Source organism: Palaemon carinicauda, chromosome 33 (genome assembly GCF_036898095.1).
Source record: "Palaemon carinicauda isolate YSFRI2023 chromosome 33, ASM3689809v2, whole genome shotgun sequence".
Classification (NCBI taxonomy): Eukaryota; Metazoa; Arthropoda; class Malacostraca; order Decapoda; family Palaemonidae; genus Palaemon; species Palaemon carinicauda.
Window position 1 is genome coordinate 10,511,966 of NC_090757.1, and position 18,534 is coordinate 10,530,499.

Here is an 18,534-nt window from a genome sequence, read left to right on the forward strand (position 1 = left end):
AAAAGAGGCAGACGTTGCTGGGGCTCCTCTACGGGGGGGCTGCAGTGGTTGAGCCCAAGAGGTAGATGGAGCGTCTCTCCTCGTCAGGCTAGGAGAGGCATGAGAAGTAGAGGGGCCATCCGACGTTGTCCTCCTGTAAGTGGGCCTCCTCACGGAGTGGGGTCTGGGTGCACCCACTTTCTTCCTTTTCGAGACCTTTTCCATGAGCTCCTCCAACTGTTTCAACGGAAACAGGGAGTCACCACACACAGGCAGGCTCCTCAAAGCCCTTGCTTCTCTGTCAGGGATTTTCCGGGAAAGCTTGGCTAAGACCGTATCCCTTTTCCTAAGCACCCAATTGGCTAACAGGGCAAGAGACTGAAAAGTCAGGAACTTTAAGGTCTTTCCCCCGGAGATGATGAGTTCCTTCAGGAGGTCTTGTTTCGCAGGGTCTGTCAAGTCGTAGGTGGCTTGAACACCTACCAGAGTGGAGGCCCACCAGTCGAACCAGGAGGCGACGTGGACTACGTCCTTGGACATTTCCTCCATCATCGAAGTCTCCGACTGTGAAAAACAAATCGGGGCTGATGCGGCTCTGTCTTCCAGGGCACCCTGGCTCAATACTTCAAGGGAAGACTATTTTGCAGGCTCCCGGTCGCTGTCCTTCTGGTACATAAAACCTACTCTGGGACCTGAGTCCCTGGAGTAACTTTGAGGAACTCTGGGACTTGGGGGCTTCAGCATTGCCCGCCACAATCTTGTCCACGTGGGCATGGCCCAGGACCAAATCCCTGGCCACAGGCAGCACCAGGGAGGGTTTCTGCTGCATGGGGGCCTCCATCAGTCGATTAAGGCTGGACCGCCAGGCGTCCTCGTCGGCTGGAACAGGTTCTTCGATCCGGTGATGCCTCCGTATAAGGCCTATCACCCTCCGATATGCCGAGTCCTCGGTTGGGGAACCTTCACTGTCGCCAGCAACACCCTCTGTCTGAGTCCGAGGTGGCGGGCTGACGGGCACCCCCACCTATCGCTGTGACCTCCCTGTGGTGGTAATGGTCTGTGCCGACGGGAACCTCCGCACTAGACCCGGGTGTCAGGACAGGGATCGCCGTGTCGGCGAGGACTACCGTCCGTAAAACGTCTTTGGACAACGAGGATGAGGCTTCCGTGGGCTGGCCCGACGGAGGAAGCCGTCCCTGCTAGTCCAAGGGCCGAGTCAGCTGTGCTGACCCGACTAGGCTGCCCGTCCGAAAGCGCGGCTACCCCCGCTGGGGGGGTTGAGCCGGAAGCTTCGCGGCCTTACGCCTACCTGAAGAGGCCTTCTCGCTCTGTACCTTGCGAGGGTCATACTTATGCCTGGCAGAGGGCCTCCGTGGAGAACCGTCTCTGGACCGGCGGCTCGGAGAACGCTGAAACTCGTCGAAGTCCTCGACCCTCCTGCGGTGCAATATATAAGGGTTTGTGACTGAGAAAACTTTAGTGGTTTGTGTGTGTATGAAATATATTTGATTTTATTTTTTTCTTTTGTATCCCTCAAGCCCCCCTTTTTCCAAAAATGTCTTAATGCGTTATTGTTCCTTTCCAGGTATTGACAGCAGCCCCTACACTCAGTAAGGAGTGCAAGGGAGAGCAAATTTTGAATATTTCCTGTTATCAGTCTGTACTAGTCTGTGATGCTGTTCTATATCCATACCTTGTAACTAGAAGTAAGCTACTGTGTTGCTATATGAGAGTGTGTCATGAACATTAAATAGTTAACAGGAGCTATGGAAGTGGCATATCTGGTCAGAGGCCCAAGAAGTGAATTCCGATGTTAGGAAGAGGGTGACTTTTGAGTTTAGTATGAATTCAGACTTATTCAAAACCCCTTCCAAGATTGAGAGATTTCAAATGTGCTGTTGACAAACTTTTCGAGAAATTGTAATGGTGGGCCCGCACAGACCTGTACGACATAGTATGCGGCTGTACTTTTCAGAAATTAGGACTGTTTAAGTGACTTTGCATCCCAATGGTGGACGGGAGATTGATGAGAACAGTATTGATTTAGGGAAAATTGTGGTACTGTATTTTTCACCGTTATATGCTCTTTATAGATGGCATACTGGTACTTGCCCAAATAGATACACGGTTAGGTGTGCCTTGGTTTAGACTTGGCCTGTACAGGTACACTTATGAGTGTCCCACCTGGGGGAAGAAAATTTCCTGTTTGTTTATGACTGTTACCCTGTTGCTGAAGTTTGACGTTAAGGAATGCTAATTTTGTCTTTAATTTTCTATTTGGATTGATGGGTCCATGCTAACATAACCCTAACAGTTTTGTACAAATAAATTTTATTTTCTTGTTTTATGAACACTGCATATCATTCCTGTTCCTACACCAATGTGCCCCCCTTCCCCAGCCACTGTTTTTTAAGAAGACCCATTCACCATTGGTGGACCTACTCCTCTTGTACTTCCTCCTCGGTGACCTGGAACGTCTTCTGCTATACCTTGAGCGTGACCTCAAATGGGAGCGCCTGCTCCTGGATCTCTCCCTCCTCCGACGGCGCCTCCTCCTCGCTTCACCCTCCGAAGACCCCGACGATACTGCATAACCTGACCGACGGGCGGGCGCGGTGGCAACGGAGGTCTTCGCGAACTGTTGAGTTCCAGAGGTCGAGGGTTGCAAAAACGAGTCAGGAACCATCGTCAGAGTGGCTGGAAGGGAGGTCAGCCACACTACGCTGGGGAACCAGGAATCTAGGCCATCCTCCATCCGCAACGGGGACCTACCTGGTGTTTTCGGGAGCTTCCACCCGAAGGGCTCCCCTACCGTCAAGTCCAACCTATCCTGGACGCCATCAGCTGCTGAGGTACCTGAAACACAGGCCCAAGATGTGGGCGAAGAGACAGGAACAGTGTTACTCCACATGAGGTAATCGGAGGAGACGTGCCCCCCAATCACAAGGGCAGTCTCCAAGACCCCCAGACAAAGCACTTTCAGGCCCCCCACTAGCCTGTGAAGATTCAGCAACCCCCACATCATGAATAATAGACTCTTGGGGAAGAGCCATCGGCACCTTCCCCGCAATGGACTTACCTCGTCCCCTACCCTGGGTAGGGGAAGAAGGAACAGAAACCTCGTCAGACCTTCCACCTGGCGACGGCGAAGAGATGCTCGCCTTCCTGGGGGAACTTTTAGAGGACTACTTCTTCTTTGTGCTATAACGCACCCACTGGATCTCATTCCAGCTAACACACTCCGGGCACGTATCCGTCGGCGAGCACATTCTACCCCTATAGGAAGAGCAAAGGGAATGCGGGTCCACCTCCGGCTTGGATAGGAACGCTCCACACGACTTCCCGGCTCTAGGCCCAGGACAACGGCGGGTCTGCTCCATCACAACACAACCACAAGACACAGGCACGAAGGGAAGGGATAAGGAAAACACTTGGGAAGCACAAGGGAATTACGCGAACACGCGAGAACGCAAGGGAAAGCACAAAGATACCACGCGGGAACCACGTGGGACACACGAGTCGGGGACACAAAGGGTCGCAAGAGAATGGAGAGCGGCGTGACCAGAGAACTTACTGACGAGCGAGACCCAAGCTAACGCCGACCTAGCTCAGGACTACCCCCAGGGCAAGTTCTCCTTACGTCCGAGTTAGTCCCCACAGAAAACGGAAGTAGGGTAGACTACACAAAACTCTGGTCGGTTGAGAGGAGATTCCAGGTAACTCCTAAGAAAGTAGTTCAAGGTAAGTCTCTGTGTTGGAACAAATACCAGTTAAACAACCACGGCGACATCACACATCCCTGTCTCACCCCCACTCTCACCGGAAACCAATCACTCGCTTCATTTCCTATTCTAACACATGCTTTACTACCTTTGTAGAAACTTTTCACTGCTTGCAACAACCTTCCACCAACTCCCTATAACCTCATCACATTCCACATTGCTTCCCTATCAACTCTACCATACACTTTCTCCAGATCCATAAACGCAACATACACCTCCTTACCTTTTGCTAAATATTTCTTGCATATCTGCCTAACTGTAAAAATCTGATTCATACAACCCCTACCTCTTCTAAAACCACCCTGTACTTCTAAGATGGCATTCTCAGTTTTATCCTTAATCCTATTAATCATTACTCTACCATACTCTTTTCCAACTACACTCAACAAACTAATACCTCTTGAATTAAAACACTCATGCACATCTCCTTTACCCTTATACAGTGGTACAATACATGCACAAACCCAATCTACTGGTACCATTGACAACACAAAACACATATTAAACAATCTCACCAACCATTCAAGTAGTCACACCCCCTTCCTTCAACATCTCAGCTCTCACCCCTATTAAATAGCATGGTTTGTATACGGAACTACTATGTTTTGAAAAAAAAATAAAGTTCAAACTCTCCTCAATCACATTTTCCAAAAGTTTCAGATTAGGCCGAAGAAATCTCGATTTCGCTAGAATTTCCAAAATGCAGTGCATCACCTTTCTATAATTACAAGACAAGGTTTTCCCACTATACATTTCTTGATACTGTACTGTACTCTAGAAGCTCATGGATGACAGGCTCCAAGCTAACAGAAATGATCCTAGGACATTTGCCTAGGATTCTCTTAACCTCTTTAGCAGTTATATTCTATATCAATCCCACAGTTATATCAACAGTCCTCCAGTCTATAGTCACTCTTCATGAAAATATTTTCAAAATATTGCCTTCATAGTTTCTTTACTTTCAACTTTAATTTCTCTATTCTTCATGAGAACATTTTCAAAATACTGCCTTCATAGTTTCTATACAGTACTTTCAACTTTACGAACTTTTGAAATGCTGCCTTCATAATTTCCTTACTTTCAACAACTTTAATTTCTCTGTTCTTCACGAAAAGATTTGCCAACTGGCCATTATTTTCCACCTAGTCTTTTTTATTCCTTCAACTGACTTAGTGCCTTATTCGTTGATATTTGCCACACATTTTTTTTTTTTATTTTTCCATTTCTGTATTTTCAACATTTTGGCTGACTTCCTCATCTTTCTATTCTTTTGCTTCATAATAAAATTTGATGAAAGCAATCTTGTGTTAAGCAAGCTTTATCTGTTATAACGAAGCAATCCTTTTCTTTGATACTGTCCTTGATTCTTATCAAAAACCAAGTCTCCGATTCACCTTGCCAACTACTATAGTCTATCAACTTTCCTATGGGTTTCTATCAAATGCTTGTAGGTTAATGAATACTGCCTTCAGCCCCTGGGAGTTGGAAAGGCTACCATTTATAGTGCAAAGTAAAAGAACCTACACCAGAAGCTTTAAGGGGGCAGGCCGGAATGCCAATAAATGGGAGTATAGGAAGAAAAACACAAAATCCTGAAAAAAATCACCGAGCTTCGTATGGCAATGGAGAATGCAAATAAGAAATATTTTGTTAAAATTCCTCTTACTTTCATAGTTACAGGGTAATTAGTAAAGGTAACTCAATAAAACAAACATAGTTCCCTACAAGAAAATGCAGTATTTTTTCTGTTATTGTAAATTTTGATAATCACTACATTTTAATGTGAAAGAAATTGTAACAATGGCATCAGTATAACTTCCACGAGTCGCGGACTAATGTATTATACCCTTCACCCTTCAGTTCTATCACAAACTTGAGAGAGAATGAGTACATGCGTGAGTTTGACGTCCGACATTCACTCATTTTTACGTTTTTCTTTTTTTCAGCAAAAATTTTATTAGAGGAAAAGAAAATCTAAACATCTTGCTAACATAAGGAAGAAGTAAATTTGGTGAGAGAGAGAGAGAGAGAGAGAGAGAGAGAGAGAGAGAGAGAGAGAGAGAGAGAGAGAGAGAGAGACTTACCTTATTGCCTTATTCTATGTTTGGGTTCCCCCAGGTCCCTCAGTGTGAGGCACCTCGTATATCCACCAGAGTTGCTAATGCATCTTCCAGTGTATTTTGCATCTTCCAGTCTTGGATGGTCTGGGATGCACCTTAGGTATTTATCGAGCTTATTCTTAAACACATCTACGCTCACTCCTGATATGTTTCTTATATGAGCTGGCAGCACATTAAATTGTCGCTGCATTATCGATGCTGATGCGTAGTGGATTAATGTCCTGTGCGCCTTCCTTAGTTTTCCCGGTATAGTTTTGGGCACTATTGATCTACCTCGGCTTGCTCTTTCTGATATTTTTAGCTCCATGATGTTTTCAGTAATTCCTTCAATTTGCTTACATGCTTGTATTATCATGTAGAGTTCTCTTCTCCTTTCTAGACTGCATAGTTTTAAAAATTGCAATCTTTCCCAGTAGTCAAGGTCCTTAACTACTTCTACTCTAGCAGTATAGGACCTTTGTACACTCTACGTATTTGTACAATATCCTTTTGGTAGTGTGGGTACCATATCACATTGCAGTACTCGAGTGCATAAGTTTTGTAAAGCATAATCATGTGTTCTGCTTTCCTTGTTTTAAAGTGTCTGAATATCATTCCCATTTTTACTTCACATTTAGCCCACAGTGTTGCTATTTGGTCGTTGCATAACATATTCCTGTTTAACATTACACCAAGGTCTTTAATTGCTTCCTTGTTTTGTGATTGTCTCATTATTAGGTCCCCTGTAAGCACATACCATTCCTTCTCCGTTTCCATAGTTTATTGATTCAAATTTACCGGAGTTAAATACCATCCTATTTATCTCCGCCCATTCATATATTTTGTTTAGATCTCTTTGTAGTGAGTTCCTATCTTCATCACAAGTAATTTCTCTACTTACTCTTGTGTCATCGGCGAAACTTCTCACTACAGAATTTTTAACATCACAGTCTATGTCTGAGATCATAATAACAAACAGCAATGCAGCTAATACCGTACCCTGTGGCACGCCAGATATGAACTGATCTTCATCTATTTTCTTGTCATTTGCAACCACTATGTTTTCTGTTTTGCAGAAATTCTTTTACCCATTTTCCTATCTTTCCCACAATATTATGCATTCTCCTTTTTTCTCTCTAATATATTATGGTCTACCTTGTCAAAGGCTTTTGCAAAATCTAGATAGATCACTTCTGTGTCTTTTTCATTTATCATATTATTGTATATGTTTTCATAGTGTGCTATCAGTTGGGTTTGTGTACTTTTTCCGGGCACAAAACCGTGTTGACCTATATCAAACAAATTATTTTTAACCAAATGATTCATTATTTTCTTTTATATTACCCTTTCATACACTTTCATATGTGATGTTAGACTAACAGGTCTATAATTGCTTGCCTCTAGTGTCTTCGAAAAACACTATGCAAAACCAATCTCAACTTGCTCGCAAGTCCAAAATCAGAAGGATGACCTGGTGAGCACGAGTGGTAGGTGTCGGTAGGGTAACCCAACTGTATTCTCTAGGGCCTGTCACGGCCCTCCCCCTTTGATGAAGGGATTATCTAAATGGAAGACAGCCTGTGAACAGTGTTTTACAAACGCCCTTGTTAGATATACGACACCAACAAGGTGCTCGCGCGAGGGTTGTAACCTCTGCATTCCATGCTTTTATCTTTCTCTAGTATATTTGGAAGGTTTATATTAGGAAAGAAGGACTTTCACCGGGCGTCACAGGTCTCTCCCCAGAAATAGATTTTTCCTTCGTCAAAATCCCTTAATTGCTTGCCTCTAGTCTTGATCCACGAGAGAGAGAGAGAGAGAGAGAGAGAGAGAGAGAGAGAGAGAGAGAGAGAGAGAGAGAGGAGTCTGTTTATGAGTAAATTACGATAAATAACTTTTTCTTCTTTTATAAATCCCAAAAAAAGAACAAAATTCATAATAATCATGATTTATTAATACTGTCTTTGTAAAAATATAAAGAAAAACTTTGAAAGCCCTATCTCAAAACTATACTTATTGACCTTCAAATTCAAGTCTCCCTCTGCTTTAAAGATAAAACATTGAAATTTGGTATATAACTTAGAAATACATTATAAAACCATGAAATGAAGCCCTTTTTTCCAATTTAATTTTTCCCCTAATTTTTAGGGTTAATTTTTTAACCATAATGAAAATTCATATCTGGCAAAAAAATTACTTTTAGAAAAAAAAAAAATTCATATTATTGGAGGTCTATATCAGGTCTATATCTTAATAATAATTATCAAAGACGAGATAGAATTTCCCTAACTAATGCAAACCTGGAGATATGTGGATATTCTTCCTGAGTAGTTGTATATGTATTATCTTGATTGCAGTTTAAACAACTACCCATACCACATTTTTTTATGAATAGCCAGCCAAGCACACTAACTTAATGCTTTGGTTTTAAAAACAACTATGTAGTCTCACATAAAAAAATTCTCCCATTTACCTTTTTCTCTTCCTGCCTTTAGATGAAATCTTGACATTTCCATCAGAAACAGTTAGCACAGATTGCTTGTTTTTATTTTGCTGAGCTATTCCGAAGCACTTTCTCTCACTGGCTAAATCCTGGAAAGAAAAATAACTAAGTTTTAGAACATTCCTCTGTGTATTATTTATTATTATTACTTGCTAAGCTACAACCCTAGTTGGAAAAGCAGTATGCTATAAACTCAGGGGCCCCAACAAGGAAAATAGCCCGGTGAGGAAAGGAAACAAGGAAAAATAAAATATTCTAAGAACAGTAACAACAGTCAAATAAATATTTCCTATATAAACTATAAAAAATTTAACAAAACAAGAGAATGAGAAATTAGATAGAATAGTGTGCCCAAGTGCACCCTCAACCAAAAGAAACTGTTTATAACATGTTATTTTCATTAGTAAAATAAATTTTTGAATATACTTACCCGATAATCATGTAGCTGTCAACTCCGTTGCCCGACAGAATTCTACGGGAGGGATACGCCAGCTATCACTATACTAGAAGGGGGTGTACTCACAAGCGCCACCTGTGGCCAGGTACTACAGTACTTGTTGTTGACGCCACCTCACTTTTTCCTCGGTCCACTGGTTCTCTATGGGGAGGAAGGGTGGGTCAATTAAATCATGATTATCGGGTAAGTATATTCAAAAATTTATTTTACTAATGAAAATAACATTTTTCAATATTAAACTTACCCGATAATCATGTAGCTGATTCACACCCAGGGGGGTGGGTGAAAAACCAGTGTACAAGACTAAAGGATAGCTAAGTATCCCGTATTTCATATAATCAGTTATCCACAATAACAATGAAATAATAAGTACCTGGTAAGGAAGTCGAATTGAACCGTTACTCTGCCTTTAATAAGATCGTCTTCCTTACTGAGCGCAGCGTTCCTCTTGGAAGGCTGAATCAACTCAAAGGTGCTAAAGTATACAGGGCTGCAACCCATACTAAAGGACCTCATCACAACCTTTAACCTCGGCGCTTCTCAAGAAAGAATTGACCACCCGCCAAATCAACAAGGATGTGGAAGGCTTCTTAGCCGACCGTACAACCCATAAAAAGTATTCAAGAGAAAGGTTAAAAGGTTATGGGATTATGGGAATGTAGTGGCTGAGCCCTCGCCTACTACTGCATTCGTTGCTACGAATGGTCCCAGGGTGTAGCAGTACTCGTAAAGAGACTGGACATCTTTGAGATAGAATGATGCGAACACTGACTTGCTTCTCCAATAGGTTGCATCCATAACACTCTGCAGAGAATGGCTCTGTTTGAAGGCCACTGAAGTAGCCACAGCTCCCACTTCATGTGTCCTTACCTTCAGCAAAGCAAGGTCTTCTTCCTTCAGATGAGAATGTGTTTCTCTAATCAGAAGCCTGAATAGTAAGAAACTGAGTTCTTAGAACTTGGAAAAGAAGGTTTCTTGATAGCACACTATAAGGCTTCTGATTGTCCTTGTAAAGGTTAAGACCTTTTTAGATAGTACCTAAGAGCTCTAACTGGGCAAAGTACTCTCTTCAGTTCATTCCCCACCAAGTTGGACAGGCTTGGGATCTCGAACGACTTAGGCCAAGGACGTGAAGGAAGCTCGTTTAGCAAAAACCGAGCTGCAAGGAACATGTAGCCGTTTCAGATGTGAAAACAATGATCCTGCTGAAGGCGTGGATCTCACTTACTCTTTTAGCTGTTGTCAAGCACACGAGGAAAAGAGTTTTTAATGCGAGGTCCTAAAAAGAGGCTGATTGGAGAGGTTCAAATCTTGATGACATAAGGAACCTTAGGACCACATCTAGATTCCAGCCTGGAGTGGACAACCGACGTTCCTTTGAGGTCTCAAAAGACCTAGGGAGGTCCTGTAGATCTTTGTTGGTGGAAAGATCCAAGCCTCTGTGGCGGAAAACCGCTGCCAACATACTTCTGTAACCCTTGATCGTAGGAGCTGAAAGGGATCTTACTTTCCTTAGATATAACAGGAAGTCAGCAATCTGGGTTACAGTGGTACTGGTTGAGGAAACTGCATTGGTCTTGTACCAGCTACGGAAGACTTCCCCTTGAGACTGATAGATTCTGAGAGTGGATGTTCTCCTTGCTTTGGCAATCGCTCTGGCTGCCTCCTTCGAAAAGCCCCTAGCTCTTGAGAGTCTTTCGAAAGTCTGAAGGCAGTCAGACGAAGAGCGTGGAGGATTGGGTGTACCTTCTTTACGTGAGGTAGACTTAGAAGGTTCACTCCTAGAGGAAGAGTCCTGGGAATGTCGACCAGCCATTGCAGTACCTCTAAGAACCATTCTCTCGCGGGCCAGAGCGGAGCCAACCAAGGTCAGCCGTGTCCCTTTGTGAGAGGAGAACTTCTGAAGTACCCTGTTGACAATCTTGAACGGCGGGAATGCATACAGGTCGAGATGGAACCAATCCAGCAGAAAAGCATCCACGTGAACTGCTGCTGGGTCTGGAATCGGAGAACAATACAACAGGAGTCTCTAGGTTATCGAGGTAGCGAACAGATCTATGGTTGGCTGACCCCACAGGGCCCAAAGTCTGCTGCAAACATTCTTGAGAAGGGTCCACTCTGTGGGGATGACCTGACCCTTCCGGCTGAGGTGATCTGCCATGACATTCATACCGCCCTGAATGAACCTCGTTACCAGTTAGCTTTCGATCTTTAGACCAGATGAGTAGGTCCCTTGCGATCTAGAACAACTTCCACGAAAGAGTCCCTCCCTGCTTGAAGATGTAAGCCAGGGCTGTGGTGTTGTCAGAGTCCACCTCCACCACTTTGTTAAGCTGGAGGGACTTGAAGTTTATCAAGGCCAGAATAACCGCCAACAACTCCTTGCAATTGATGTGAAGTGTCCTTTGCTCCTGATTCCATGTTCCCGAGCATTCTTGTCCGTCCAAAGTCGCACCCCAGCCCGTGTCTGATGCGTCCGAGAGGAGACGGCGGTCGTGTTTCTGAACAGCCAAAGGTAGACTTCCTTGAGAAGAAAGCTGTTCTTACACCACGCGAGAGAAGACCTCCTCTCTTCGGAAACAGGAACTGAGACCGTCTCTAGCGTCATGTCCTTTATCCAGTGAGCAGCTAGATGATACTGAAGGGGGGGGAGGTGGAGTCTCCCTAACACGATGAACAGGGCCAGCGATGAAAGTGTCCCTGTTAGACTCATCCACTACCTGACTGAGCATCGGTTCCTTCTCAGCATGCTCTGGATGCATTCTAGGGCTTGGAAGATCCTTGGGGCCGACGGAAAAGCCCGAAAAGCTCGACTCTGAAGATCCATACCCAAGGAGACAATGGTCTGGGATGGGACGAGCTGAGACTCCTCAAAATTGACCAGGAGGCCCAGTTCCTTGGTCAGATCCATAGTCCATTTGAAAATCTCCAGACAGTGACGACTTGTGGGAGCTCTTAAAAGCCAGTCGTCTGACGGAGCCGGACACAAGATCATGGTACTGCTGCACAGTCTGTGAACTGTCAACCATGGGCAAGCGAGGAAGTACAGTGACAACCCGAATCTGTCTAGACTGTCTGGGTCGTACAGACAACTCCTTATCGGGTTGCTGAGGTTGCCGCACTGCGTCACAACAAGTCACTTCTGCTGGTTGTTGAACGTCTTCCCCGTGACACATTGACTCCGTAAACAAAAAATCCTCTAACAAGGACTAAGCTTGGACTGCATGTCTTGCAACACAGCTCAAGGTCTATGGGAGCAGGTGTGGTAACAGACGGGATTAGCGACTGAAGTGGAACCATTACCTTCCCTGGAAGCATGTTATGCTTAAATAAAAGTCCATAGGAGGCTACGCAGCTAAAGGCTCCCTCCAAATGACAGAGTCCTCAAGGGAATATCAGAAGGAGGGAGAAAAGAACTCTCTCATCTACAGGGACCATATCCTAGAAAAGCTAAGTTCTCTCAGTGAGGGTTTCACTGGTGCAAAAGCAGCAGACTAGAAGGCAACGTTATGAAACTGCTTGACAGTCTAGTGAGTTGGCAACAACCACAGATGTGTGACTGAGAAGCATGCGGTAAGGTATGCAGAGCATGTTGTATGCAGAGTATGCTGTATGCAGAGCATGTTGTATGCAGAGCATGCTGAATGCAGAGCATGCTGTATGCAGAGCATGTTGTATGCAGAGCATGCTGAATGCAGAGCATGCTGTATGCAGAGCATGTTGTATGCAGAGCATGCTGTATGCAGAGCATGCTGTATGTAGAGCATGTTGTATGCAGAGCATGCTGAATGCAGAGCATACTGTATGCAGAGCATGTTGTATGCAGAGCATGTTGTATGCAGAGCATGCTGTAAGCAGAGCATGCTGTATGTAGAGCATGCTGTAAGGTAAGCAGAGCGTGTGCATGGCGTTTAACATTTCTCAGAAATTCCATGACCAGTGCTAGAGTGCTTTATGCATGCTTGCATGGGGTTTTAATATCAACATAATATTTACCTTACATTCATAACTCAAGATTCATATTTTTGCCATATTTTGCGATATTGTTAAAAATATATTGCAAGGAATACAAATATATTTTTATAAGTAATACAAATAACCTCCATTATCATAATGTTTGAAAATGGAGGTAAGGTATGCTGAACAGCAGAGTCAGAACGAGCTGGAACAACAATAGTTGTGGTTTCCTCTTCAAGACTCTGTTGAGGGAACACCTGAGGCTCAGTCTGCAAAGGCTGATCAAAAGAAGTAGCAGAAGGTAGGCGCATGGGTGGAGGAGGCTGACTCCTGGCATGAGTGGCTGAACTCAAGGGTTGCGCTTGCTGAGTGGTTGGCGGATGCGCAGTAGCAAGTTCCTGAGGAACGAGTTGAGGTTCCTGCGGAGTGAGCTGAGAGCGAAAAGGTAGTGGCTGCGCAGAACGCAGTAAAAGTCTCGCAAGTTGAGGCTCCTGAGGCGCAAGGCTAAGGTGTTGAGGTGCTTGCCTTGAGGAGGGTTGAGCTCGCTGCAGCGAGAGCTGAGGAGACTGACTCATGGATGGGAGAGGTTGTTGTACCTCAAGCGAGTGTTGCCTCTGGAACAGCAAGTGGAAGCGGAGGAAGAGAGGTATAAGCCTCCTGTTCCCATTGCTGAGGTTGCCTTAAGGAAGGCGGAGGGAGCTGCACACCACTGGGATCAGTAAACTCATAACGTGGCTCAACATCGTACGCCTGGCAGGCGGTACTGCGGTCAGGCGGAGCGAGCGCAGGCGGAGCGAGCGCAGGCGGAGCGAGCGCAGGCGGAGGCGCAACCTTCTCAGCCCGACACTCACGCATCAAGACCGAAAGTTGTGACTGCATGGACTGCAGTAGAGTCAACTTGGGGTCGGCAGACACTAAGGTCTGCTGAGGTAAAGCCTTAACAGCAGAGATCTGTTGCGGCAGAACCTTACTCCTCTTAGGCGGAGTGCATTCAACTGATGACTGCGGCGAGTCAGAGCTAACCCAATGACTGCATCCGGGTTGTTGAACTCTAACTTCGTACGTCTGGCATAGGTCTGGACTTTACGTTTAAGAGGTCTTGAGACCTGAGACCAGCGTTTTCTCCCCTAAATTCTTCTGCAGACGAGCAAAATAAGGGCTCAATCGTCTGCGGGTGGGAGTGACGGTCTCGGTAAGACACGCCCGCAACCACCGAGGATACTTCTGTGCGCCGATCAAGGCCTGCTGAACCCTTTTGCCCTTCGACATTGCTTCTCCCCTGGGCTTGGGAGCTTGCAAGAGGTCCCGGACTGGGAGGACGACTGGCGCGCACAGAAGTACCCTCACGCACAACACTGACACACTTTGCGCTAAACACTTATCACTTTGATTTTCTGTTTGCACTTATTTCACTGAACTCGAAACTTTAAGTGGTTTGTACCTGAAACACGCAATTCTATCCTTTCTCAAAAGTTAGTAATTGCGAAAACAGAATTACAATGTAACAGAGAAATCTAATGAAAGATAAATAATTCAGTGGCTGGAAAGAGACTAAACACTAGATCACTCTAGAAACGTTTACCTTCTTCGCCTAAAGAGACTAGGGAGAAGAGCAAAAACGATAACAACGTTACTCGCTTGAATGAAACGTTTATCCTCCTCTTTCTCCCTCCGTCTCTATCTCTCTCTCTCTCTCTCTCTCTCTTGACTTAGAACCTGAGAGAAGAGCCCAATCATATATATCGTTAAAACATATTATTGTTAAAGGAAAAAACTGAAATATTTCCCAAAATGAAAAGTTCCTTTATTAGGATTAAAACCATTAAGTTAAGAAAGAATGAACAAAACGCTAGACACGGTTACTCTTACTGCAACGTGAAACCGTGAAAATTCTTTCTCTATCGTAACGATAGAGCGCAAGTTGAACGTTCTGAACGTCAACAACTGCAGAGACAAAACAAAACGTTAGTTCAACTTTGAAAACAGTACGAGACTATCAAAGAAATTCTTTCAAAGACATTAAAATAGCATAATATGTTAACAGGTAAAACCGAAATGACGGGCTCAATGTTAATTAACTTCGGTACCAAGAAAAGACCGCCTACTATTAGGAAGGTCGAATATAAACAAATATAAAAATTAATTTTAATAAGTTTATAATAAAAGGAAGTTAATCGAAGAGGCCTATAAGAGGCGGAGAGATATAAAATAAATCTATAACTTTTGTTAAGCAAAATAAAGAAAGAGAGTCTATACTCTCTTAGACACCAACACTTCCGTCTAAGGGAAGGGTCGGCCATTTAAAGGTGAAAGAGAGTTCATACTCTCTTCGTCACCATAATTAATCAAATTAATTCCAAAAGCTAACTAAGCTAATATAGAAGTTTCCAGTATAGCGAATAGCTGCAAATTTTAGAGAAATACTTCACCAAACCGTGAACAATACTCCAAAATCATAAGCGTATCCAAGAACGTCTTGCCGGAAGCACGACAGAGGAAAAAGTGAGATGGCGTCAACAACAAGTACTGTAGTACCTGGCCACAGGTGGCGCTTGTGAGTACACCCCCTTCTAGTATAGTGATAGCTGGCGTATCCCTCCCGTAGAATTCTGTCGGGCAACGGAGTTGACAGCTACATGATTATCGGGTAAGTTTAATATTGAAAATTTTATTTTTCAGCTACTAAATTTTTACACTCAAATCCAGCAAAGGTATTTCTACTGTGTCCGTTTGATACTGCTTTCTTATGCCTTGGATGCTTGATAGACCTCAAATTTCATTCTGAATAAGAGATACTATTCAGTATACTTTTACATTATTATTTCAAAGGGTGTTTTTATTATGATTATAATTAAAAAGGAGATTTAACAGACCAAGGAGTCAAGCTCAACTCTCATAGTTGGACCAATTAAATTTGGGAAGAAAAAAATATACTAAATCAAATATATAAAAAAAGAAACAAATATAAGATATAAAACAAATTGTGACAAAATTCTGTGATATATAAAAATTTGAAGCTTTCCTATAAAAACCTTCACTTCATAAAAACATTAACATCATTGAAACACTTATAATTTGATAAAATGTCAGAAAAACTTTTCTTGGCAAAACAAATACTGGGTACTGTATTTCTATCTTAAAAGCTTAGCAGTTGCAAAAAAAAATATGTTGTATAGTTAAAATTTTACACACATTACACCCGCAAACTGTCACGAGGTAAGCACATTAAAAATTGATGCGTCAAATTTGTATAACCAATAAGTAACCCATTATTCTTTAGTGCTAACGATTCCTATGAAGAAATACTTGACTTTGTGTTAATTTACTGTTGTCATATTCCTTACTACAGTTTATTTGCCATTTTGCTACTGTGAAATGCTTCATGATAGTTATATAACTTTTAATGGGTAGTTCAATGTTCTTTTGTGGTAAATCTAGAAAAATCATAGAAAATAAAAATCTTTTCTCAAGACGCACAGAAAATAAAGTAAAAATCTTTCCTAACATGGTCCTCCGTCCCTCTCACTTGAGCAAATTTATGGGTACATTGATCAGCCGAAGTAATATAAATTATTCCCAACCTTATCTTTGCTCTGTCATGGCTCGCTTTTCTCGTAATTTGACACTATCTTCTTGACCCTCCGCTATGCGCCTCCTCAAGCAGTTTGGATGAAAAAATAAAAATTGACCAAACTACCTACACACTCAATGACCTTCCTCTCAATAAAACAATATAAATTAACAAAGTACTCTTCAAATACCAAGATATCCAAAAAGTAAGAAAACAGCAGTCAACAGTAGGTCAGCAACTAACCAAGCGCACGGTACTAATGAACAAAGATACACAATCCTTAGATAGGTTAGGTGAAATTGGAGTTTTAGTGCACATTTGATTCATTATGTTAAGGCAGCAATAAGATCATCAGCTATATTATGGTAGAGTCCCAAATAACGCCAATACCGCTTACCAGTAACTAGGAGCTTGAAGGTTTTCTTTTTTTGTGAGCAAAATCCATTAGACTAGAGCAAAGCGAGACCACAGCAGAGTTAAATCCATCAAACTATCGGGGGCCTTTGTATATCGGTGGCCAGTTCCTCCTGCATGGATTATAAATGGTCATCAACCAACCTAAACTTTCCCCCCTAACCTAACCTACAAGCCGTGTCCTTACCTAATTACCTAATGGAGGGGGGGGGGGCCTAATGCCCCTACACTGCCATATTCTAAGTTAGCCATAATAATACATACAGGTGGCCACTAAGATACATACACCCAAACTATCGAAATATTACTGAAATCTAATGATTTTTGCTCTGCCATGCACTAGCTCGCTCGCAAAAAAAGAAAACCATCAAGCTCCATGTACTGGCAAGCGACAATGGTGCTAGGTGGGATTTTATTGTAATAATACCAGATCATCTCTGAAAGTAAAGCTGGTACAATAATCAAGCAGTTCCGTAATTAACTAGTCCGGAGTACCTACGATAATTGTATTATGATCATTATAGGTCTTACCAACACAGCACGGACACATTGTAAAACCTGCGGAACGAAATTAGATGAATCTAACCCTTGAAAGACAACTAAACATACAACAAAGGCCATAAACTAAGACATCACCTTCTTTATCAGGAATAGTATCAATTTTATATTAGAAAATTGAATTGGTCAAGTCTGTGGTGACATCTACAGTAACCTTGATTAGGACACACATAAAAAACACTTTGTATTATAATTACCTTTGACCTTATAACACCCATATTTTCAGAAGACGGTCTGGTAGACATTATTAATGGGATTTCTTTTCGTTATTTAGAAGGAAGTGATCTCGTGTGGTCCTTCAGGGTTTGTTGTTTTGGTTTTTAAACTTTAAAGGGCGAGCGTAAACTAGACATAAACTATACCATTGGTTCCTTTCCGGAAGTAAATGATGAACGAGATTTTTATACCGTCATTTGTTTAATTAATTTCAATATTTGTTTTACGTATTGCATCCGAATTATATGAAATATTATCGCAAAAGTTATATTCAAATATATCCTTACCAAAATATTCTTTTATAGGTGGCTTGATCGGAAACTTATGTCGGTGTTATGAAGACAACAAATTGTTATTTGTAAAGCATATACTTTATTAACCTGCGATTTGTGGCGGGATTTTTTTAATGAATTTTCTGTTTTTTTTATTTTTAATCGAATGGAGTCTAGATAATTCTCTTCAAATTACCAGTGGTATCTTTATGCTTTCAATAAAAAATACAGTAGTTACATAGGTTGAATATACTTGAAGCCTGAAGGGCTAATTTGGTATTTATTAGGACCTGTTTTCCCATAGAAAATTGCAGGGCCATTATTATATCAATTTCGGCGCGTATTGCCAAATCCCATATATCACAGTGTTTAATTTCGAAAATATTGTTTTTACCTGAAAACTGTAACCGCAGGACAACCAGAGTCACAAATGAATTCGATACCTAAACTTTTTTTGATTGACAGACAATAGTTCTTCAAAGTTCAAAATGACATAATTTTATGTAATTAAGATTTGTAACCTTCAATATCAGGAATATAATCAACTAGAAATCATAACTACGTTCCCAGCTTTACAACACCTAAAATTTACTTTATTTTCCGCATCATGGTTTTCTATAGTTTATACATTTAACAAAATCCAATGTACAGTACTTTCTTTCATTACATGAATTACCAATACAATGTCCTCAAATTCTATAATTATTTCTGAATTTAGCGCACACT

The 18,534-nt window shown here is 42.4% G+C and overlaps 1 protein-coding gene across 1 annotated transcript in view; it reads right to left on the reverse strand.

Annotated features, from left to right (window-relative positions):
• The window catches only part of LOC137626064 (geminin-like), a 130,725-nt gene extending 113,029 nt beyond the window's left edge, over window positions 1-17,696 (reverse strand). Inside the window, exons 1-2 of the mRNA XM_068357145.1 lie at window positions 17,518-17,696; window positions 8,334-8,452 (exon numbers count right to left, since the gene is read on the reverse strand). Of these exons, the coding sequence (XP_068213246.1) occupies window positions 8,334-8,452; window positions 17,518-17,565 (167 nt within the window). The 5' untranslated portion in view covers window positions 17,566-17,696. The remainder of the gene's footprint in view (window positions 1-8,333; window positions 8,453-17,517) is intronic.
• Window positions 17,697-18,534: the final 838 nt, after the last annotated feature.